At 39.9% G+C, this 24,241-nt stretch overlaps 2 protein-coding genes and 1 long non-coding RNA gene across 47 annotated transcripts in view; 1 reads left to right on the forward strand and 2 right to left on the reverse strand.

Moving 5' to 3' along the window:
- The window catches only part of ECT2L (epithelial cell transforming 2 like), a 79,920-nt gene extending 60,048 nt beyond the window's left edge, over nt 1-19,872 (forward strand). For 4 of the 38 annotated variants that reach the window (XM_072825248.1, XM_072825260.1, XM_072825254.1 and 1 more), the window contains 5 exons: nt 3,961-4,034; nt 4,134-4,290; nt 4,976-5,041; nt 6,423-6,494; nt 17,532-19,872. In XM_072825248.1, coding sequence (XP_072681349.1) covers nt 3,961-4,034; nt 4,134-4,290; nt 4,976-5,041; nt 6,423-6,494; nt 17,532-17,756 — 594 coding nt within the window. In that variant the 3' untranslated portion in view covers nt 17,757-19,872. Of the gene's footprint in view, nt 1-1,961; nt 2,116-3,960; nt 4,035-4,133; nt 4,308-4,975; nt 7,408-15,568; nt 15,685-17,531 lie in introns of those variants that run through there. The other 34 variants (XM_072825332.1, XM_072825399.1, XM_072825279.1 and 31 more) reach the window with 30 other exon arrangements.
- Nucleotides 3,723-13,687, reverse strand: LOC140633254 (uncharacterized). Its single transcript, XR_012030896.1, has 3 exons — nt 11,474-13,687; nt 4,355-4,503; nt 3,723-4,246 (listed from the first exon to the last, which is right to left on the reverse strand). It is a non-coding gene; the product is annotated as an uncharacterized lncRNA (long non-coding RNA).
- REPS1 (RALBP1 associated Eps domain containing 1) overlaps nt 19,857-24,241 on the reverse strand; it is an 82,600-nt gene continuing 78,215 nt past the window's right edge. For 7 of the 8 annotated variants that reach the window (XM_072825524.1, XM_072825509.1, XM_072825541.1 and 4 more), the window contains 3 exons: nt 23,087-23,235; nt 22,172-22,277; nt 19,857-20,119 (listed from right to left, as the gene is read on the reverse strand). In XM_072825524.1, the coding sequence (XP_072681625.1) occupies nt 20,051-20,119; nt 22,172-22,277; nt 23,087-23,235 (324 nt within the window). In that variant the 3' untranslated portion in view covers nt 19,857-20,050. Of the gene's footprint in view, nt 20,120-20,609; nt 20,700-22,171; nt 22,278-23,086; nt 23,236-24,241 lie in introns of all 8 variants that reach the window. The other variant, XR_012030871.1, reaches the window with a different exon arrangement.

Consider the following 24,241-nt stretch of genomic DNA (forward strand, 5'->3'; position numbering starts at 1 on the left):
AATGTTTTATTTATTTTTTTTAATTCATTAGGTAACACTTAGCTGAAAACAGTGTGTTTATAGTATTCCATAGAGTGAGTTTTTGGAATTTTCTCCTAAATTACTTTTACATTTTAATTTTGGTTCATGAATTTATGGTATGATTTGTTTTGGGTGAAGTTCACATTATTACACTTAGTATTGTCATATTTTATTTGGGGCAGTTTGGGGCATACTAGGGTTGGAGGGGAAAAATTGTGTTCTAAGTTCAAATATAAGGCCATTACAATTCTAAAATTTAAATATTATAATTGTTTTCTGTTGTAAAGATACTCATTTTTCAGTTTTTGAAAAGTACAGATAAAAGAAAAAGAATTAACCTATTCCCAGTACTGAACATTAGTTGCTCCATATGTGTAAATGGCATACATAATAATAGGGTGTGGAATTTCTTTACGCCAGTGAATGACTTTTCCCTCTGCATTAAAGGATAAAACAGGACTTTCAAACGTAGATAACATTTGGCAACCTAGCCAGATGCATTCAGTTCCATTTTAGGGTCCTTTTTCCTAAATGCTGAAAGAAGTGCATGAGTTTTGTGTTTCATAGATGCCTCTGAGAAGCGGGTTAGTTGTTAATGAGAGGGCTGGCTCATGTCAGTGCTGCCGTCTGCAGAATAATCAATACAACGGTATAAATCAATAAAACATGGGGGAAAAGAAATAGGAAAGCAGTCGAGAGAGGGCACAACCCAAAGGCTTCCTCACTGGACGGTCACTGCCGTGAAGGCAGGACTGTGCTCGCACCACGTGTGGTCAGCACCGAGCCCACGTCACCGACAGATGGACAGTGGGGCGGGGGGGGGGGGAGGTGGGTAAACGGGGGCCGCAGTCGGCTCTCAGGGGCCGAGACTCAGTCCCGTCTCCGCGAGGGCGATCGCTGGCCTGATGAGGGGCGGGCAGTGGTCCCGGGTCCTCGACGGTGCCCGGTCCGGGCCCCTTCCACGGCGCGTACTGCAGAGCCCAAGGGCGGCCCCTCGGTTCTCCGCCTCCTCTGAGACTGTCGCCTGGGGAGGCATCCTGTGTGCCTGGGGGTTCCGCCTGCCTCCGCACCGACCCGCTGGGAAGCGGTGGAGAGCGGTCCGGGAGCCCCTCTGGGGCAGGGCACCTAGTGGAGACCTGCAATCCGGAGAGGCGTCTACGCAAGGGCGCTTCTCCGTGCGGCCCGCGTCCGGGCCCTCTTCTCGGACGTTGTGCAGATGTTAAGTCTCAACAGGTAAGCCCCGAAGAGGTGTTTCTTTCAAAGAGTCCTTCTGCCGTCCGAGGCAGCCACGCCTCCGTGTTCCAGAAGCCGTCGGGAGGCTCGGCCTTGGCCCTTCCCGGAGCCCTGCGGCCGCGGGGCTGCGCGCCCGGGGAGCGGCCCCCGCCCCCGCCCCCGCCCCCGCCCCCGCCCCCGCCCGCCTCGCGGGCCCGCCCCGCCGCCAGCCTGGGGCTCGGCCGGGTCCTGTCGGGGTCCCGCTGGCGCCCAAGGCGGGAGGAAGGGGGGCTGCCTGGCCGGCTCTTCATCGCGGCGTCTGGCTGAGCGAAGGGAAGGAGAACGAAGGACTGCCGGGGCCAGGTCCGCGGGGTCCTGAGCCGGGGACCCCAAGGCGGGCTCCGGCCGACGAGCGCCCGCGGGCCACAGAGGAGCTGCTCGCGCCCCTCCCCGCGCGGGCCCAGCAGAGGGAGAGGACGGTGGCGGCCCAGCCCGGGCCTGGGCGGGGGCGGGGGCGCGGGCGGGGGCGCGGGGGGCGCGGGCGGGGCGCGGCGGGGGCGCCTCCCAGGCCACCTGCAGCAACCGCCGCGGGAATCAGGAGGACGGGACCCGCCCCGCGGCCCGCAGCCCCGCCGCAGCCCTGCCGGCGCACCTCGACCGCGGGGCACCTCCTACGTTTCGGGGTTGTCCCGCCGGCACGTCCCAGGCACGCTTTTCTCGCCCGGCAGGGGCAGGCAGTTTCTAGACCACCTGAGAGACAGGCTGCAGGAATGGGGCCCAGCCCACTGCGTGGCGGAAATATTCCTCAAGTTTGGAAGCCAGTTGAACACATAGACCAATTCCTTCAACAGTTACCCGGTTGTTCTGAGAACTACGGAGAAGGTAATGCTGGAGTTGCCATCCGAGCTTGAAAGGGAGTTTCGTGTGCAATCCAAAGGACTAGAATTCCTAAGAAAGACTTCTTCCCCACCCCTAGCTTCCAGTTCGCCGTGAGGTCTTTGAGGCCAGGGACCCGGACTTATCTAATCTTGTGTCCCTGAGGGTTCGCACAGTGCGTGATACAGCAGGACCTAGGAACTGGCTGTTGGACCGAACGGATCCTACAGATTGCCAGGCTTTCCCCCGCCCCAGGTACCCTTGGTTCAGTGAGAGAAAAACATTTAACACTTAGGTAGGGACGAGACCGAGAGCCCGGATTCTACTCTGCCCGCACAGCCCTCTGCGGCCTTGACAAGTTCAACTCTCTGATGGAGAAGAGGAATTAATATTCCATGTTTCTCAGAATAAAGAGGCCCAGTTTGTGAAATTTCACTCTGAAGCAAGGAATTTCTTGGTCTTCCACTCCTTGAGAGTTCGCTATGAACGATCTTCCTGTCGTGACTTAAGCTGTCCCTGGGCTGAGCGGGGATATGCAGCTCCCTTCTGTGTCATGCGCTGCTCTTGTTGGGATCTCTTCTGATGGCAGTGAGGTGTCTCTTTCTTCCCTCCCCAATTTGTATCAAAAGTGCAGCAGGTGAGGGTACCTTCCGCTGCTGCCAGTGTCTACTACATGCACTTTGGCTGTGTTCACCCATCCATTCTGAGGCCCTGGGGGGAAGGCCTGGCAACTGGAGGGCCTTTGAACAAGTCCTGACCTCAGACATCTTCTTTGCAGTATTCTTCTTGCTCCATTAGGGAGTTTAAATACTGCTGGACAACAGAATTATGTGAAAGGTTTATGAATAAGGCAATTTCATAGACCCAACCTTTAGGACAAGAATGGGGACAAAGTGTCACATAATATTGTAAACAAATTGATGCCAAAATTGTATAGTCAGGGATAATAATGTGTCTCTTTTAGCAGCGTGGGGCATGCAGAGAAGTAAGTACTCAGTAAATGTTAGCTATTAATATTACAACCAGTGTATATTTGACTTCTAGAAATTAGCATTACGGGCATCTTTTGGCACATATGTACTGAGAAAAATGAGGTGATTTCCTGAGTGCTCTAATGGTGATGAATGAAAACTATTTAAGGCAGACATTTAGCACAGTTACTATGGAAAACACAGTTAACAGCAGTATGACAGTGAATACTATTAATAGCTTTTTACTGTGGAGACAGCATTTACTGCCTGACAAGTACTCTGTGGATAGGATTTTCCCCCTCATCACCACAAGAGTTAGCTAGGATATCCATGTAAGACCAAGGCTCGGAGAAGTTAAATAACTTGACGGGGTCATGTAGAATTAAAGAGAATTAAATTAGATTTTTGATTTTAATCCAGACCTACCTGATTGCAGAGTTCATTTTGTCTGTACTAAGTTCACCGAATAGGGGATCCCTGGGTGGCACAGCGGTTTGGCGCCTGCCTTTGGCCCAGGGCGCGATCCTGGAGACCCGGGATCGAATCCCACGTCGGGCTCCCGGTGCATGGAGCCTGCTTCTCCCTCTGCCTGTGTCTCTGCCACTCTCTCTCTCTCTCTCTCTCTCTCTCTCTCTCTGTGTGTGACTATCATAAATAAAAAATAAAAAAAAATTAAGTTCACCGAATAGGGTAATTTCGGATAAAATTAATACACTGCACTTAGTATATTAGGAAGCACCAATAGTACTAATAATACTTTGGTTAGATGTACTTGCTGCCCTTCTGCTTTGAGTGCTTCATAGATCATGCTTGCCTGGTGGAACAGAAGGCTTTTCAACCGTATTACAGAGCAAATTTTTGACATAATGCTCACCTTTAGTGCAGAGAAATGATACCAGCATTCTGTGCTTTCCTGAAGAGGCATGATAAGACCATTGCTACCAAAATGCTGAGGTAAGTTCTGAGGGAGCACACAGTGGGGGTGGCCCAAGGACAGGGCACACTTTGATCTTCAGGGAGCGACCAGGTTTCCCTTTTCTATGCCTTATGCAGCCTCCCAGAGCTGCTTTTGTACCCATCCCGAAGATTCGAAGAATATATTAATCTTCTCTATGCTCTGAGGCTTCACACTCCTGCAGAACACGTTGACCGTGGGGACTTGACCACTGCAATTGACCAAATCAAAAAATATAAAAGTTATATAGATCAGGTTGGATGCTGATGAGGGTTCGTTCATGTTCTTTAAAAATGTCACAATGCTTTGTGGTACTGACTCAAAGATCCTGAAATGCCTTATCCTTTCGTGGTGTTCTTTACTTCAAAGTCTTTCCTCCTTTTCATGTGAAACCATTGGGTTCAGTGATTTTTGAGCACGAAGGCAGCTTTTCTAAGCCACACAACAGGAGACAATGTTTTCAGGTATCTGTATAAGTGCAATAAAACTTTTATTTTTATGGAAGTTTGAAGAACTGAATATTTGGATTGATTTTTCTAGATAACTAAAAGAAAAAAGTAAAATCCTTTGTTTTTGAAGGTACCTCTTATTAATGAACTTGTCTGCCTCCGTAACTATAGCAATCATAATTATCCTCTGAAAGAATTTGGCATCTTGGAAAACAGGACTATCGTTCAGAAAATATAGTTGTGATGTGCATATCACATGGGCATCTGGGCTGAATGTAAACTGATAATATATATGCCCTGAAGATACTTTGTAAATACAGTCTTGTCACTTACCTCTTTGTTTTAAAACATTGGGGACACAAAATTGAGATTCTTATTAAGTTTATGAAAATACTGAGCCCTGTCTCAAGTGCCATAAAATATTTTAAACCTGTTTTTAATGTATAAAAACTTTCCAATTTTAGTTTGCTTAAAATCACTTTGTTTACTAGATGAAGCAAAACATCAGGATGAAAGATCAGCTGCCAGACATACAGAGAATCGTGCGGGGATGCCCGGTGCGTATTCTGACCTACTCATTACATCTCATGCTCGTGACTTTAACCTCACATCATTGGCAAAAGGAGACATGCAGATTTTGATTCAGCTAACATCTATTGAATGCCTGCTTCATGCCATGTGCCAGCAAGCTTTCACATTTCACATCCTTGATAGCTGTAAGGATGCATATGAGAAGAAGTGCAAGTGGACTTGACCCTCCCCCATAACTTTTCTACAGCCTCAGCTCCTTGATTGGTACTTCTGTGAACATGACCTCCTTTGGGGAAAGGGGCCATGACTCCTATTATTTTATACTTTCCTGTATATCGTGCCTGGTGTAGGATTCTGTACACTGAGGACATCTGAAAAAAATCTCAAGAGTCCTCTGTTAGTTATTAACTATAGGATATCATCTGGTTCCACTCTTCCTTCTTTCTTACTGCCTTGCCTCCCACTTCATGATCAAATCACACAAATCATCTCATAGTTCTGCAATTGCATTAGCCTTTCTCCACACACTTGTGCTTTGCCCATGCTTTTCCTTCTCTGAAATTGCCTTCTTTCTCATGCTATTGGATAAACTATTTGTCCTTTAAAAATCCAGTTCAATCATTACCTTCCTTGTAAAGTTTGCCAACATCTCCAGCTGTGAGTTCCCCTCTTCTTGGTATCCTACAGCACCCTGAAGATCTCTGTCATACTTTTTTTTTTTTTTACCACTCCTTAGTTCATGAGACTGAAGCTCCATCAGGTATGAGCTATGATTTATATCCTCTAATGTTTTGCATATAGTAGGAACTCGATATATGAAATATGTTGAATTAAGGTACCAACTTTTTGGAAATATTTTTATTTGGTCAAATTGGGGAAACAAGATGGAGCTATTTTGTTTGAATTTAGATCTGCAAATTTTGGTAGGGAGAGTGGAGTTGACTGGATTACAAAAAGTCCAAAATCTTGGAACTCACAGAGCCCGATCTTACTTCTGAATCACTGTTCACACCAAGTGATCCTCTCATGGTTAAATCAGTACAAGGGCCAGCTTCTGAATTTTTAACAATCCATTCTTTTCCTTTCCTTGATCCCTTCTTACATGCTCCCTACCACCCCCCCTCTTTTTTTTAATACTAGGAAAGCATTTAAAGCATTTATAAATAAAACCATAATTTCTGGTACTTTTAAGAATTGGACAACACCATCAAATATAGTTTTCATTCTGAGTTCTGTGGACTTTGTAAAGAAAACCCATTTTGTCAATAATAAAAATATTCACTTTTTAATAATTCAACAGAGTTCTACTCAACACAGTTTCTGGGATATAGAACAGTTCTGCAGGAGTGGAACTTTTTATTTTCTACAAATTTATGAATGTTTCTAATTTTGTTTTTGATTTCACAGCCTCTATCAGAAGAAAACAGATATTTGATTAGGGTACAAGATGTAGCCCAACTTCACTGCTGTGATGAGGCAGTAAGTTTCCCTTTAAGGTAAACATTCAGCTATCCTATGGCTGTGACTACGTCTTGCTCATTTTGTACATGGGATTCAGTAATCTATGTATTGGACTGAAAATGTAACACACACATTCCTCTGAAGCATTGTAAGGTGCTTTATGACCTTACTCACATTCCAGGCAGAAACTGGATAGAATGTGAGAAAATACATTATCTCTGCCAGAATCACAAACTGCGTAGAGTCAGGAATTCTGAGGATGGTCATTTTCCTACTGAAAGAAGATCCAAGTGTTGTGGGTATCACACTAGTGATTTGCTCAACTATAAGAAAGAGAAGACTAGTTAATTATCCTCAAAGAGTTACTGAGGTTAGTATTAAAAAGATCTCACCAAGAGACCACCATATATTGAGGTCTCACCATATCTGTTTTGCACAGTGCTCACAGTAGTGTAAGAACAAAAGATGGGAGGGGTGCTAATTTCTGTAAGCTGGCAATCCCTTTCCTCCTCTATAACAAGGACCGGCAAACTTTCTTTGTAAAGGGTCAGATAGTAAACATCCTAGGTCTTGTTGGCCAGATGATTTTTGTGGCAACTACTAACTTCATTGTAGCACAAAAGTAGCAACATAATGATACATAAATAATGCAATCTTCATAAACAGTACAATACATAAATGAAAGAGCATGGCTGTGTTACAGTAAAATTTTATTTATAAAACAAGTGATGGGGCCATAATTTGCTGATACCTGCTTTAGAAAATTGTTTGCAAAACTATGTTCTCAATATTAATGGCAAAGATGACAACTCAGCAAATAGTAACCAAATGGAGAGAAATCAACTCCTTTAATTTGTCTAGCTCCAATAAAAGAAATAAAAATGGATTTGCCTGTTATTTCAATTAATATTTCAGTGAATATTTCCCAAAGATGTAGGTCGGTTGGCGGGGGGCGGGGGGGGGGGTGGTTGGAAGAAATCCAGGGCTTTCCCCTTTTTCTTGACTAGAGAAATGAAAAATCAAATGAAAATCAAATGACACAATTGTGTCACTTTTCTCATTATCATAGTGTTTTTGTTTTGTTTTGTTGTTTTTGTTCAGTAGCAATAGAAATGAGCTGTAGGGATGGAAGGAAACTAGCTATCAAACCAGCAATTCTAAGCACACTGGGGTGGTAGGAGATGTGCTAGGGATTATTCCAGTTTTTTATTATTAGAATTTATTTTATATTTGTTTTTAATATTAGAATTTATTTCTTGCCTACATAATTTACCTTCTCTCTAAAGAACTTCTTTTAACATTTCTTTCTAGGCAGATCTACTGCAATGAATTTCCTCAATTCTTGAGAGTCTTTATTTCTCTTTCACTTTTGAAGAATAATTTTGCTGGCTACAGAATTGTCTTTTCTTTCAACATTTTACTCTCTTCTTGTTTGCCTGGTTTCTGAAGAGACATCTGGTGTAATTCTTATTCTTGTTCTTCTTTGGTAAAGTGTTTTTTTTTTTTTGTTCTTTTTTTTTCCCCCCCAAGATTTTATCTTTGATTTTCTGGATTTTGAATGTAATATGCCTAGGTGTAGAAATTTTGGTATTCACCCTGCTTGGTATTCTCTAAGTTTCCTGGACCTGTGGTTTTGGACTCTCAATAATTTTGGAAAATTCTCAGCCATCATCACTTCAGGTATTTCTTCTGTTGTTCCTTTGTCTTTTTTCTCCATGTGATGATAGTCCCATTATACATATGTACACCTTTTGTAATTGTCCCACATTTCTTGGGTAGTTTGTTCCTTTCTTTTTCAGTCTTTTTTTTTCTCTTTGCTTTTCAGTTTGGGAAGTTTCTATTGATGTATCTTCAAGCTCATTGATTCTTTCCTCAGCTATGTCCAGTCTGCTAAAGAGCCCATCAGAGGCATTACTCATTTCCATTTCAGTGTTTTTAAATCTACAATCTTTTAATTCTTAGTTTCCATTTCTTTGTTTCTATTACTCATCTGTTCTTTTGTTGCATGTTGTCCTCCTTTTTCATTAGAGTACTTGGCTTATTCATTATAAATATTTTAAATTCCTGATCTAATAATTCCAACAATATCCCTGCCATATAAGTCTGACTCTGATGCTTGATTTGTCAAACTGTTCTCTTTTCTCTTCGTATGACTTGTAATTTTTTTTGTTGAAAGCTAGACATGACATGTTAGGTGAAAAGAACTGATGTATGGCATCCCTGGTGGCTCAGCAGTTTAGCACTGCCTTCACTTCAGCCCAGGGCCTGATCCTGGAGACCCGGGTCCCTGCATGGAGCCTGTGTCTCTGTCTCTCTGTCTCTCTCTCTCTCTCTCTGTTTGTCTCCCATGAATAAATAAATAAAATCTTTAAAAATAAATAAAATAAAATAAAATCTTAAAAAAAAAAAGAACTGATGTAAACAGTTCTTCAGTGTGAGGTTTTGTTTATGTGGCTAGATATTAGCCTATTTTTACTGCTTGTTGTAGCTGTGGTATCAGAGGCTACAGTTTATTTTGGTATTCTTGTTTTTGTCTCCCCTGTTGTCACTAAGTTTCCCTAGAGATCCCTTAAATAGGGTCTGAGCCTTCTAGTTCTTATTAGCTGTAATCCCTTGTCATTATAAGGAATCCTTTTGATGTGGTGTCAAATGGGAAGGGAAGAAGAGTTCTATAATCTCATGATTAGGTCTTAATTTTTTAGTGAGCTGTGCCCCTGGGCTAGGACTCTCACAAGTGTCTTTCAGTCCTTTTTGTTTTGTTGTTGTACACCTCTAAGAGACAGGAAGGCTAGAGGGGCCTGGAGGTAGGTGTTTCCCTTCCCCCATATGGTTAGATTCTGGTAAAATAGTTTCCCTTGAGGTAAACTGTAAGGTTTACCCCATCTTTTCCTTTGGTAAAGAGAAGAGAACTTTTCCGGCACCATTTCTAAAAAGTTACCATTCCCCTCCCTATCAGGAATAATGAAAATATTTTTCTTTGATCTTCACAGTGAGAACCTAGTGGTGCTCCTGGAAGTAAAACTCCTGAAAGTTTTAAATTCATGCAAATGGAGAGAGAATGTTCCCCTAAGGCTAGGCTTCCAGGAGTTGCTACTCTCTTAAAGTAGTTCACACTGACTCTTAACAATTAGTCGGTTCTCCTTTAAATACTCTTTTTTGATGCTCCTCCAGCAAGGAGTTTCTGCTTCCAGTAAGCTGTGCTTCTGTCAGTGTCTCTCCAGCTTTTGGGGTGCTGGTTTCCCTTGTGACCTTAATTCACCGATACATCAGAGAAGAGTTGTTGATGCTGAGGTTTTCAGCTTCTTTTTTGTTGTGAGGTTGGAAGTTAGGACTTCCAAGCTCTTTACCTGTCCAACCAGAAACCAGATTCTCAATTATTAGAATTTAGGCTTGTTTTCAGTATTGGGACAACAGAGAGTACAATTAAGAATTTGAGGACAATGGGAGAATACTAAATTATTTTACCCTCTAATTATGAGGTACATTTATATTAAAATAGGTACTATCTCAGTGATTTGCCAAGCAAATAAATGTAAATGTAACTTTAACATTTAAAATTAAGTAAATACAAGATAGGTTCATATTCCAAAAAGTATTATAAAATATTTAGCCTGCAACTTTGTTTTCTATCATTTTGGAATGTCCCATAAAACTTAAGAAATCCCATTCCCATAACTTCCACTAGGGATTTCTATTCAGAGGAAACTCTGCTTATATTTATAATACTGACTCACATGAGTATAAGGCTTTATAATTTACCATATTTTTAAGTCAACGCTTTTATTTTTTATTGTAATCTCTACACCCAACATGGGGCTTAAACTCACAACCCCGAGATCAAGAGTCACATGCTCTTCCCACTGAACTAGCCAGGTGCCCCTATCATATTTTTAAAGTCTCTCATTTGATACACTCATTACAATCACTTGCTAAGGCATGTAGGACTGGAACAGTGTTATTGGTGAGAATCTGGATTTAAGTAAGTTTTCTGAGGCCACAGAAAAAGTGCTGGTCTGAAATTCAAAACCAAGTTTCACTGCTCTATCTACTGATTAGGCCAGCAGGTGAAAAAATGAACTGAACCTTCCTCTAAATAAATTCACCAGCTGAGTAGCACGTACTAGCCAAATTACTAATAGACAAGAGCTGTGACAGAAAAAAACAAGTAAATATTTACACCATAAATGAAAACATTTCCTCTGGGCTAGAGATGAAGTCATAGGGTCGTTTTAGAGCGAGGTGATTTGGAGCTATTGGTCTATGGATACAGCCCACAGTTTGGGGATATGTTAAGCTTTTATAATATGTAATTTGGAACTTTTTTTTTTAATTTTTATTTATTTATGATAGTCACAGAGAGAGAGAGAGAGGCGCAGAGACACAGGCAGAGGGAGAAGCAGGCTCCATGCACCGGGAGCCCGATGTGGGATTCGATCCCGGGTCTCCAGGATCACGCCCTGGGCCAAAGGCAGGCGCCAAACCGCTGTGCCACCCAGGGATCCCGTAATTTGGAACTTTTATATCATTTTTCCAGAAACACCAATTTGCATTGATGTGACTTAAGCCTGCTGGTTTTTATTTTTTTATTTTATTTTTATTTATGATAGAGAGAGAGAGAGAGGCAGAGACACAGGCAGAGGGAGAAGCAGGCTCCATGCACCGGGAGCCCGATGTGGGATTCGATCCTGGGTCTCCAGGATCACGCCCCGGGCCAAAGGCAGGCGCTAAACCACTGCGCCACCCAGGGATCCCAAGCCTGCTGGTTTTTAAACAGGCTTTTTATGTTCTTGTTGTTCTCTCTTCCTTCACTTGATGCAAAGGTGACAAAAGATGAAGCCCTCTAGGACTGGTAAATAGTGGCATGGCCTTGAATCACCGAAGGGAGACATCTACTTCTCAGACCAAGTCCTCTTGGGGAAAACCCCTATTACACTGCCCAAAATGCATAGTGTAAACATTCTTCTTAACCTTACACAAAGAGACCGGCAGTCACTTACCAAGGCAACTACATATTGGGGACTTCCCAGGGATACTGGCCTCTGGCTCTGAATCGATTCTTATCCTGGAAACTCAGAAAGCCGCTAGCATCAAAAGTCAGCGTGTGGATTTATAGGAGCTACAGTTGTGGTTCAGGTCGGCTCAGAGAACCTATAGCTCACTGTTGTCTGTTCATGCCCGAGGTTGTAAGATTCCTTTCAAGGTTTTATGTATTTATATAAGTTGGGTACTTCATCCTGTTGGCAGTCTAATACAATAAACAACAATAAAACATTTCTAGAATGATATTAGTAATTTAAACTGTAATAGACCTGTTATATTCTGCTGAGTCATTTGAACTATTTCTGAACAAGAAAAGAAACCCTACACAAGTTCAGGGGAAAAGAAATTGTACCCTTGGAATTGGTTCTTGGAGTTGGAGTTGGTTCTTTTGAATCTGCAGAAGTGGCTTTCTGAAACCCTATTAGGATCCATAGTTTCCACTTCTATTGCTTTATTATGTCAATATGAAAGGTGAAATTATTTACTTTGACATATGTAGAACTATTGTTAAGTTTTTAAAAAAGGTTCTGGTGTTTCTCATCTCTGCATGAAAATTGTTGGAGATCTTGAGGGCCTCCCTCCCTCGCTCCCTTCCTTCCCTATGCTCTCCCTTTCCTTCTTTCTTTTAAAGATTTTATCCACTCATTTTAAGGAGGGAGGGTGAGAGACAGTATGAATGGTGGGAGGAGCAGATGGAGAGGGACAAGCAGACTCCATGCTGAGCCTGACACAGGACTTGATCCCACCACCCTGAGATCATGACCTGAGCCCAAATCAAGAGTACAACACTTAACCTACTGAGCTGCCCAGGTGCTCCTTGAGGGTCTTAACTTAGTAAATGGCTTTTGAAAACCTTTTTTTTTTTTTTAAAGATTTTATTTATTCATTCATGAGAGACACACACAGAGAGAGAAGCAGACACAGGCAGAGGGATTAGCAGGCTCCATGCAGGGAGCCCAATGTGGGACTCCATCCGGGGACTCCAGGATCACACCCTGGGCCGAAGGCAGGCGCTAAACCGTTGAGCCACCCAGGGATCCCCCTGAAAACCTTTTTTTCTAGATAGAACAGATTTTAAATAGCACTCGCATAATCAGATTGAAATAATGAAAACCTCTTTGTGTCTTCAAGCCTCCTTCCCTGTTCACGTCCTCTAATTACAAGTGGCCTCAATTCCGAGATAATGTGCCTGCTCCTGCCCTTCCTTGGGCCAACCACCCGCTCGCTCCCTGTGGGTCACAAAATTGGGATCCTCTCCTTTACCTCCACCCCCAGTGTGACCCTTTCCAAAGGAAAAAGGTGATTACTTACCAAAGCAACCACCCCTTTCAAAGCCACTCCTTTAGAACACATTCTGATAATTCAGGTAAAACAGCAGAGTTTTATTATAGCTTTGAACATTTTTCTAAACTGGTACGAGAGGAGAAGTAATTGTTCTTCTTATTAGTAATATGGTAAAATTGCCAGAAAAGGACAATATGGATGGGGTTCTCTTATCTACTTAAAGTGGCCATTCACCACATATAGACCATTACACACAGATTTAAATATCTCCTCCCTTTCTTGCTTCCTCTCTTCCTCGTCACTAGTTCTATATGCACCATTATTGTCAGGATACCCTATCAACTTGATCTAGAATATGATTTCCTGTAAGACATCAGTATATGTGAAGCACCACACTCCTTCCAGCCTAAGTCATAACCACATAGACATGGAGAGAAAATGTGTGAGAAAGGCAAAGCTGGCTCTGGTGGGTTGGGTGACCACTGCATTTCTCCTTAACCATACACTTAACATAGCCAGTACCTCCTAACACTCTCCAAATAGCTGAACCTGAAATATAATAGTCCTCACCAGAACTCTGGATCCAATCCTTTGCCTAGCATGACACAGTTGTAACTAATAGATGGTTTAAATGCCTCACCACTCAAAGTGTGGTCTGCACATCAGCATTATAAGGGAGCTATTATAGATGCAGAAAATCTCAGAACTCTAGCTCTACTGCATCAAAATTTGCATTTTAACAAAAATCTCCAGGTAATTTAGAGGGACATTAAAGTTTGTACTGTGTATAAGTCAGAGCCATTGTCATATACAATGAATTCTAAATGGTAATTTTAGCAGCTTTTACGGACAGCAATCTGAGTTTTTTTTTTTTTAAGATTTTATTTATTCATGAGAGACATAGAAAGAGACAGACACAGGCAGAGAGAGAAGCAGGCTCCATGCAGGGGGCCCGATGCAGGACTTGATCCCAGCTCTCCAGGATTACGCCCTGGACTGAAGGCAGTGCTAAATTGCTGAGCCACCCAGGCTGCCCATCAATCTGAAAGTTTTTGATAAAAATACATAAAACCTTTGATCAATCAATCCTACCCTCCACAGGCCTATTTGATAGAAGTAACCGTGTAAGGGATTTGATTTTATGTGAAGATCAGTTTATTCGAACATTGCACATAGTGGCAATAAAGAACTAGTGAAAGGAGAGAGGGAAGGGAGAAAAGAGACCCAAGTCTGTAAACAAAATCACTGAGCATCGGGACACCTGGGTGGCTCAGTGTTGAGTGTGCACCTTCAGATCAGGGTGTCATCCTGGGTCCTGGGATTGAATCCAGGGCTCCCTTCGAGGAGCCTGTTCTCCCTCTGTATCTCTGCCTCTCCGTTTCTCATGAATAAATAAAATCTTTAAACAAAAACAAAGAACGGGGATCCCTGAGTGGCGCAGCGGTTTAGCGCCTGCCTTTGGCCCAGGGCACGATCCTGGAGACCCGGGATCGAATCCCACGTCAGGCTCCCGGTGCATGGAGCCTGCTTCTCCCTCTGCCTGTGTCTCTGCCTCTCTCTCTCTCTGTGTGACTATCATAAATAAATAAAAAATTAAAAAAAAACAAAAACAAAAACAAAGAACAAAATCACTGAGCATCAAAAGGGGAATAGTTGAATAAATGATGGTCTACCCACACCCTAAAGTATTATTTGGCCATTAAAAATAATAAAGGGGCACCTGGGTGGCTCAGTTGGTTAAGCATTGGACTCTTGATTTTGGCTCAGGTCATATCAGGTCCTGGGATCAGTGTAGGGTCTGCTGGAGATTCTCTCACTCTGTCCCTCCCCCCACTTGAGTTCTTTCAAATAAATTAAAAAAAAAAAACATAAATAAAATAAAGCAAAATAAAAAATAGTTAACTTGGGATCCCTGGGTGGCTCAGCGGTTTAGTGCCTGCCTTTGGCCCAGGGCGCGATCCTGGAGTCTCGGGATCGAATCCCACGTCGGGTTCCCGGCATGGAGCCTGCTTCTCCTTCCTGTGTCTCTGCCTCTCTCTATCATGAATAAAAAAAAAAAAAAAAAAAAAAAAAATAGTTAACTTGAAGTGATTCCCATTCCTAAGTGAGAAAAGCAGGAAAAAACTGTGGATAATATAACCATTTTTGTAAAATTATGGCAACCTACCTATAAATAGATGTATACATACATACCTATGTGTGGGTGGGATTACCTGAGCAAGGATGAAAACAAAGATAGAGAGTGGTTGGCCTGAGTGCAGGGAGGAGGGGACCAAGCAAAAAGAAAAAGTGAAACAAAAAAGGACACTTAAAAAAAAAAGCCAATGGTATGGATTGATGCCACTTAAGCATTTATGTACAACTTTATAAGGATTTAAATTGACAATTTAAAAATCAAACAAATATGGTAAAGGTAAAAAATGAGACTTCCCCTGAACATCAAGCCAGACTCCCTTCCTTAGAGTAACTGAGGGTTGCTTGATGCTTCTAAGAGAAAAACGTTTTTTGGTTATCCTCCTATCAAAACACTGAGATACCCTCACGTGGTCTCTCCTGGTGTATGGGTGTGTGTGGGGTGCTAGCTCCTCCACAACATGTTGCTTGACTCCCTGGTGAGTACACACACAAGTAAACCAATACTAGGGTACATCAGACACAAAATTCCAAACTTGACAGAGGTTTAATGACACAGCTCTAGCATGATTCATGTCAGAAAGGAGAAGTTCCATGTCCCTTTCCCTCATATTGATTGAATCCTTGCCTAGCAGGTAAGTCAATTCATTCCACCAAGAACCTTGAGGCCCACCCACAGCATTGGTCTGAGACAGAAGGGACTCTTCACACCAGGAGGAAAATATGAGAACTCCAACGAGCCACCCCAAAAGTCTGTAGTGGGCAAAGCCTTGACTGTTGGCTTATCAATGCAAAAATGGTGTACTGTGTAACAAAGCGTGTAGGTCTACCTAACCCTTTTCCACTTTAACACAGGCTCTACAGGGATCCCTGGGTGGCACAGCGGTTTGGCGCCTGCCTTTGGCCCAGGGCGTGATCCTGGAGACCCGGGATCAAATCCCACATCGGGCTCCCGGTGCATGGAGCCTGCTTCTCCCTCTGCCTGTGTCTCTGCCTCTCTCTCTCTGTGACTATCATAAATAAATAAATAAATATTAAAAAAACAAAACAAAAAAACACAGGCTCTACGAACAAACCTGTGACCTCAGTCTTTTCCTCTTCAATGATGCACTGCTGGTTTCTAGTCGGGGCACACTGCATACTCCATTTGAAAGAACTTCAAAATCCACCTACCAGTTCATGGCATCAGTGGCCCTTCATAGGTTACTCGTAGAGGATATTCCAGATTCCAAATGTATGTATTCTTTTTCTTCCAAGAGTTAAAGACCTTTAGAAAGCTGTATTATATAATGCTCATTAACTATTGAAATATAAAATAGAAAAAGGAATGGAATTTTCATTTCCAAGTTTGCAAATAGTTCTCCCAATGTTTTTAGGATTTCATTAATGTAAATTTGCATCTACCTGAAATAGCAAAAGAAAGGAATGCTGGCATTGTCAGACATGCACTACATTATTAGGAAAATAACTTTTGAAAATCACAAAGGGAAGCATGAACCCACATTATCCTGAGTTCTTTGAAGCAATCAGCCAGGAGAGCCACTACTTACTACTGCTTGTAAATGTTACAACTTTACACTTTTACCTATTATTTTTCCATTTTACTAGGACTCTGTACTGCCTATCAATGTTACTATTTTTTTTTAAATTTTTATATGCTGTTTCCATTCCACTAGAACAAAGTGATTACTACAGATCTGTGTACCTTTTAAGTTCATATTCAAGTTGACAGTTCTTCTCTAATTAAGATTTGCAAAGGATGTTTAATAACAAACATTTCACTCATTAATCTCAATGGAACTGTCGTCTGTTACAAAAAGAAACCCTACTTAAAACTACCATGCCTATTTTTAATTATTGTCCTACACTCTACTTCTTAAGCTCAAAAGGATCCTTCTCTTTCCTGTTAGGCCAATCTGAATGGAGTACCTCTCGTTCCAATCCTTTTCACCACGTGAAGGCAGGACTGACAAAGGTTTTAGGGAACTTACCCTGTAAAAAGGATTGCTTCCCTTTAGCTTTAGCATCATTTTAAATCTGAACCTGAGAAAAAATGAATACCAAAGGTGAAAATAAGTATTTCCACCTAGAAGACAAACTCAGGTGACATATCTATAATCACTAGGAATGGTTATCTACTTTTCATCTCCCCTTAAGTCAGCACTGTCCAGTTGTCAAATTGCTGTCAGCTACATAGGTGGCTTAATTCTAACAAAGGCCTTCATACCAAGGTGGGTCAGGCTTAGCTCTCAGCATCTTTACTTGCACCAACTCAAGGCAGACTGTTACTGGTGCTAGTTTCTTCTGGAGTGGCTGAGACAAGTAATTAAAGAACATGACATCATTTACCACTTAGTCTTTAAAAATAACTGCTAATTAAACAATCACAAAGACGAGATTATTTTAGATTATATTACAATTATTCAGTATTTTTAGTAAGTTATATTCTAAAATGGACTTGTGTTTGTTGGAATTCCTTTTCAGTTGTCAATACACTCCTCAAGATGACTTGATCAATTATTGAATTTTAAAACATTTTCTTTTCTTTTGATTGTGACCTGCCAGGATTAATTAGTGGGCTTGAAATATTTTTTACAGATGTCAAGAATGCATTTATTCTTCATGGTCCAAAACATGAATGGATTTGTGCTACAGAGGCTGAGGATGATAAATTCCTATGGTTGTCAGTGCTCCAAAGTGCAATCAAAAGTAGTATGGAGAAGTGAGAAAACATTATGGACGCTAATTCTCCCTGGCAAAGATGGTGTATTTTGTGTTCCAGAAGATACAGTAGGAAGCGGAATGATGATTTGTCATGGATGATGGGAGAATGAACTAGGATGACCCATAAAGTCCCTCCTAACTTTTAAACTTTATCACCTATGTTCAACTATGCAAAGAAATGTATAGTAATAACAATTTGAGCCCAAAATTCTGAAGCACTTCTTTTTGTAGTTATTTTTCAGACAGTATTATTTAATTTGACTGATAAAACCTAAGACAGAACAAGGATAATTGTGTACTTAAACTTTTGTTTTATGATCTAATGAAAAAGTCAGTATAAACAAGCATTTCTTAATGATCAGTCTAGAGAAATATTTTGATTTACCAATCCCATCTTTATAAATTTTCATGATATAATTATTGATTTAAAAATGTGTATAAGAATTTTAAAGGGCAATTTACTCAAAAACCTATTACATACATCCTTAATGTGAACATACTCCTCCAGAGAGCATTAAAAATAAACCACTATGAAGTACTAAAAAGTACCGTGATTTTTTTAATTTTTTTTTTTTTAATTTATTTATGATAGTCACAGAGAGAGAGAGAGAGAGGCAGAGACACAGGCAGAGGGAGAAGCAGGCTCCATGCACCGGGAGCCCGACGTGGGATTCGATCCCTGGTCTCCAGGATCGCGCCCTGGGCCAAAGGCAGGCGCCAAACCGCTGCACCACCCAGGGATCCCTGATTTTTAAGTGTCTTTTGGTTGCAAAGTTAAAATTTTCAGACCTTCCAAGTAAGAAGTTTCAAAAAGTTAAATTAGACATTGTTAAATTAGAAGGCTGTTGGGGGGAAAAAAAACTTTTAGGAAACAAAAATAATTAAGACAATTGTGTTTCAAGAAACAGCAAAACAGGTGTTCAGTAGTTTTCTGTACTTTTAAAATCATTTAATTATTTAACAAACTGAAGCTATAAATCTATTAGCCACTTGGAACTTCTGCTGATGTATACACATTTTTTAAGTAAAGTTGGTATTAATCTTGGGAGCTTTCATTTGTCAGTTTCCTTTCTCTTTCATATTCTCTTTTCAGATAATAAAAATCTACAAGTATACCCTTGGACTGTGAACTGGGCTATTTTAAAGTTTCTTTTTTCCAATAACATACAAAATTCCTTCTAATTCTTAAAAATTTAAATTCCTATTAAAAATGTAGAGAAGTTAAAATATTGTTCTGTGTTATTAGTATAAAATCACACTTTGATTCTGTGATCCTACAGAATAAACCTCTACATCTGATGTTGGTCAGCAGTGAATGCAAATTTACATACGTGATCAAAATGTATCTATATCATATAAATATGAAACAAATCATACGACATTATATCATCCTGAATAGGGCACACTGCAGAAGCTCTGTTAATAGGAAAAACCAATCTATATGGCTGAAGATTGAATGACAAGATAGCTGAAAGTAAATTAGAAATCTCCAGAAATTTCCATTTATTTCATGAATAATCAATGCCCTCAGATGTTTTAAAACATTATTATTTGAAAATAATCTCTGTAGCAACTGATAAGCATAAGCTTCTAATTGAGAGTTAAATGCATAAATCATGCAAAAAATGATGATGTTTGCATTGGGTGGTACTTATGTTGTTTGTGGTCACAATACCTTCCCTTCGCTTCTAGGAGACAATCAAGAAAGACCTGTCTTCATAGCATCTTCATAAGTTTACATGACTGCTGAGGTAAAATCACACACACAACAATTCTAGGTTATTGGCAAAACTGCTCCAATTTTCACTGGGAAAATAAGAATATCTGCCCCTCAAGTTAACATAGAAGAACCTGGAAGTACCACAGGACCGCCAAAGAACACTGATTATGGTTAAAGGATGCCTCAACCAATACAGTTCTTTCAAATCAAAAATTAAGTAGGAAACTCATTTTCAAAATTTTTACAAAATATAGATGCTTTATGTAAAATATTAAACCTAAAAAACAAATTGACAATTTATTTAATTTTCTCTCCTTTTACAAGTATTTGTGCTTGAGATATAGATGGGAAGGCCATTCTGTAAACCAAATCTGTGTGAGGTGCTGGCCAGGTAAATATGCTGAACCAATGTCATGTATTCCTGATACTATGGAGTAAGATGGGTGGGCTATACCAACAAACAAAATATATCCTCCAAGAAAAGTCATCCTGACCCTTTTATTGTTGAAATTAAAAAATAAAAGATACTTAAATACAGGTGAACATATAGGGCAAAACAGAATCATAAAATTTAACGTTGAATTAAGCAGTGAGCTGAATGTTTGGGTCTCCAAATTGGCTTGAACCCAAAACTGCTTAAAAATGGGTATGTTCACAGTTAACGGCAATTGGCTTATAGGTGAGAGAATGGTCGAAGCTGTTCCAGTTGAACTTCCAGAGAAATTCTCTCCTCAAGAACATCCTGAAAAAGATGCAAAACTAAGTTATGTTTCGAAGTATATAAAAGTAAGGCACATCTAACAACAACTCAGTATCAAGGAAACAATCTAAATTTGTTAAGAAGATGAAGGGAGAGTCATTCATATTTTAAGAGGATACTTCACTTAGGAAAGTTTATATGTATGTAATATTAAAATATGATCTTAATTAAAATATTTTTCTTACTAAATAAATCAGGGTAATAAAGTGTTTTTTTAATTATTAGAAAAGCCAATATTTGCAAATGATGCTATTAATTCATGCATTTTGCATTAAGCCTACACCCTACAGTAACAGTAGATGACCATTAACACAGGCTCTTTCCCCTGGTGATTATAATATCTGGTCATAACAACTCCTGAACCTGATTTGAGTTTGGGTTTCACAATGAATAAATTTATTTTGCAATCAGAATTTCTAATCACTGTTGGTTTTGAGCAGTCTTTTCAGATAGCCAGCAAATCCTAACTTACCTACTTATTTTGATTTTTCTCAATCATGCTGATAGTATTGTGTTTTAATCAGAACTACCTCTTCCTACTTCATATCATACTTCCTGTTTTCTGTTCTCAAAAATAATGAGAAAAGTTATTTTTAAAATAGCTCCTATATACATGTTTCTATAAGGCGTCTTTAGTTCTTCAGAAAAAGATCCATCAACAAAATTTCCATTATCAAAGTATGATAACAGCAAGCTTATCCTTAGTTTTACGTTATTCCTTTATAATAGACCAAATTCATAATCATAGAATGACTACAAATATCTACTTTGATCAAAGAGCTATACAAAAATATCATTCATTCACAGATATTTATCAAGTGCCTAACATGTGCTAGGTATGGGGGTAGAGACAAGATGGTTATGAGTTTATTGAGGAGAGTCCCACTTTATTTCTGATTTCCTGCCTAAACATTAACACATCCCTCTCTCTCTTTTTCTCTTCAAAGTATTTTTGTGTGGACAACCTATATATGGTCAACCTGCACAGAAAAAAATTATGATTTACTCTCAGTGAGTTCATTTTAGTAGGACAAAGAGACAAATGTGCCATAATAATTCCAGATAGTGTGATGAATGCTGGTTGAGGGATAAAAACAGAATGTTATGGGAACAAGCATTCATTTTACACTTCCACGGACTCTTTTTTTCCTCATTTTAGTGGTTTGCAACCTTCCAAGTGGGACCAACAGTCATTCCCATCATCCGGAAGCTTACAAAGAAATGCAGAATTCTCAGATCCCACTCCATACCTAGTATGAATCAGAATTTGCATTTTAACACGATCTCTGATTAACTGTATACACATCAAGATGTGAGAACCACTGGTTTACAAGACATGAATGCTTAATAATGTTGGTAAACCATGAATGATTCTGGCTAATTTTTACTTGTAGGGATTCAAAAAAATCATAGTAGTAAGAAAGAAAAACCCATTCCTCTCAAGTATAAATGATGGGAATATACACTGGCCGTAAGTCCCATTTCTACTTAAGGCTTTTCTTTTCTTTTCCACATTCAAAATGACCTCAATTGTCCTCACCCTCCTTCTTTAGACCCGTTTAACTCCCTTTAATAGAATCTGAGTTGTCTTTGATAAAGGGATAAACTAACAATACTCAAATCATCTTAAAATTAAAGTATAGAAAATCATGTATATGATCTTGGATGTACCTGAGGTCACAACATTTCTTATCTTGGGTTTTATTATGAAAGTTTAGGAACATTATACAAACAGTGATGCCATACATAGAGTGTCTTATTTTATATACATATATAAAGATATATATATATATATATATATATATATATATATATATATATATAAATATATAAAGACAATCAGACCAGAATCAAGCATACAAAACTTCTTTTAATACCCAAAGATTCAAAGGCATAAAGAACATTTTAGATACACGTTTCTCTTGGTGCCTGGGAAGTTTTATACTAGCTTAAGAATTGCTGGATCACTTTTAAGTTCTAGCTAACTGAGATGTTCTGAGTCCATGGGACTTCCCAAATAAAGATTCAGAATACCTTTAATTGTTGCTGCAATTCACTGTTCAATCTGGCCAAAACTGTGTTGGTTTCCTTATTGCGTCTAATTGATGCCTGAATTGCTTTCTTATCTTTCCCAACAGACCTAAGAAGATAAAAAGAGCAAGAAAAACAGATTGTCATTTCTTATCTTAAATTCTCTCCATTCTTCCAACCTATCTCTAAATCCAGAAACTAGAGGGAACATTTTTTGCCTTAGCAGCATCGCTCAACCTTACTTGTTCCATTTCAATGGTCAACCAAAAGTACCTAAGCTTCAGGAGCTTAAGTATTATGGTTATTGTTTTAATTCTTCTTATCTGTAGAATCACCTGCATTTATTAGTCCAGAGCAGGCATCGGCAACCATTTTCTATCAATGACCACATAGTAAATATTTTAATTTGTGGGCCAAATGGTTTCTACAGCATATTCTTGGTTTTTGTTTCTTTTCTTTCTTTTTCTCTTCTTTCTCTCTTCTCTCCCTTCTTCTTCTTCTTCTTCTTTTTTTTTTTTACACAAATATAAAAGCCATTCTTAGCTCTGGGCCTTACAGAAAACAGGCCATAAGGTGAATTTGGCCCATGAGCCCTTTTTGGCCAATTCTGGGTCCAGGACAACCATAGTTAAAATCTTAAGTGTTATGTACACTATTAATTTTTAAAAATTTGTTCTAGGGTTTGTGTTAGTTTATCAAAATGAAATTGGAATTGAACCTGATAATAGAAAGGGGGGAAAGTGGGGAAGAATATTACACCTATTCATAAAAAAGAAAACTCTTAGAGAGGGAACAGCTGAGAACCTCTGCTCAATTAGAGAGCTAGTCTGACTTTAATTTCTTTTATTTTGATAGAAATTTAATTGCTGTGCTTTTTGTTCCTTGTAATTATATGTGTTTAGGAACAACTCTGATTACCTAGGAATAGAAGGCTGTGATGCAAGCACAGCAGCTAAGACACCTGTCTTTTGCGTATGTTCGTCAACTTCTGGCCTTAATTCATCTTCTGATTTTAATCTTCTTCGAACAGGTTTAGGTGGTGGAGCGAGAGGTGTTGTGCCTTTGCTCTACAAGAGAAGAAGTCCATTAACAATAAGCATGTCTTCAAGACATTCATGGTTACTCAGCACTTTACCATAAAGCACTTTTTTTTCTTTAAACTGCTTATTCTCCAAAAATTAAAAGTCACCTGTCCTACTTTAATTTATGTATCTGTAACACAGTTAAGTTAAATTTCAATGTGAAAGGGTTTGTTCCTGGTTGACACAATTGTGAAATGTAACTACTTTTTTAAAAAAGGGAAACATAAGCTCCTTGAGGCTTAAATATGACTCAAAACTGTAATCCACTGTTTAAATATTAACAAAAAACATGCTCAATATATATGTACTGTTTAATAATATAAAAGGGTGTCTTCAGGGGTGCCTAGGTGGCCCAGTTAGTTAAGCATCTGCCTTCAGCTCAGGTCATGATCCTGGTCTTGGGACCTGGGTGCCCCCCATCGGGCTCTCTGTTCAGCAGGGAGCCTGCTTCTTCCTCTCCTGCCATTCGTGCTCTCTCTCTCAAATATATAAAATCTTTAAAAAAAGTGGGGGAGTCCAGAAGTATGTATCTATCATCATCATAGGATTTCCTACTCAAAAATACTTAACTGTGTCTTAATAAATACATAAAATATATATCTTATATAAAGCAATTTATAAAATAGAAAGGCAATTCTTTAAAAACTCACAACTAAGATGCACAATTATTTTAACTCTTGAATATGAATGGATATTTTTTTTTAAGATTTTATTTATTTATTTATGAGAAACATACAGAGAAAGAGAGAGAGAGAGAGAGAGAGAGAGAGAGAGAGAATCAGAGACACAGGCAGAGGGCTCCATGCAGGGAGCCTGACATGGGACTCGATCCCGAGGCTCCAGGATCAGGCCCTGGGCTGAAAGCGGCGCTAAACCGCTGAGCCAACCGGGCTGCCCTGAATGGACATTTTTTTTAGAAACTGTGAATTTGACCTCAACAGATTCAAATACAGTATTTTGGTATTTACCATAACTTGGTTTGATCTGCTAA

This window comes from Canis lupus, chromosome 1 (assembly GCF_048164855.1).
Source record: "Canis lupus baileyi chromosome 1, mCanLup2.hap1, whole genome shotgun sequence".
NCBI lineage: Eukaryota > Metazoa > Chordata > Mammalia > Carnivora > Canidae > Canis > Canis lupus.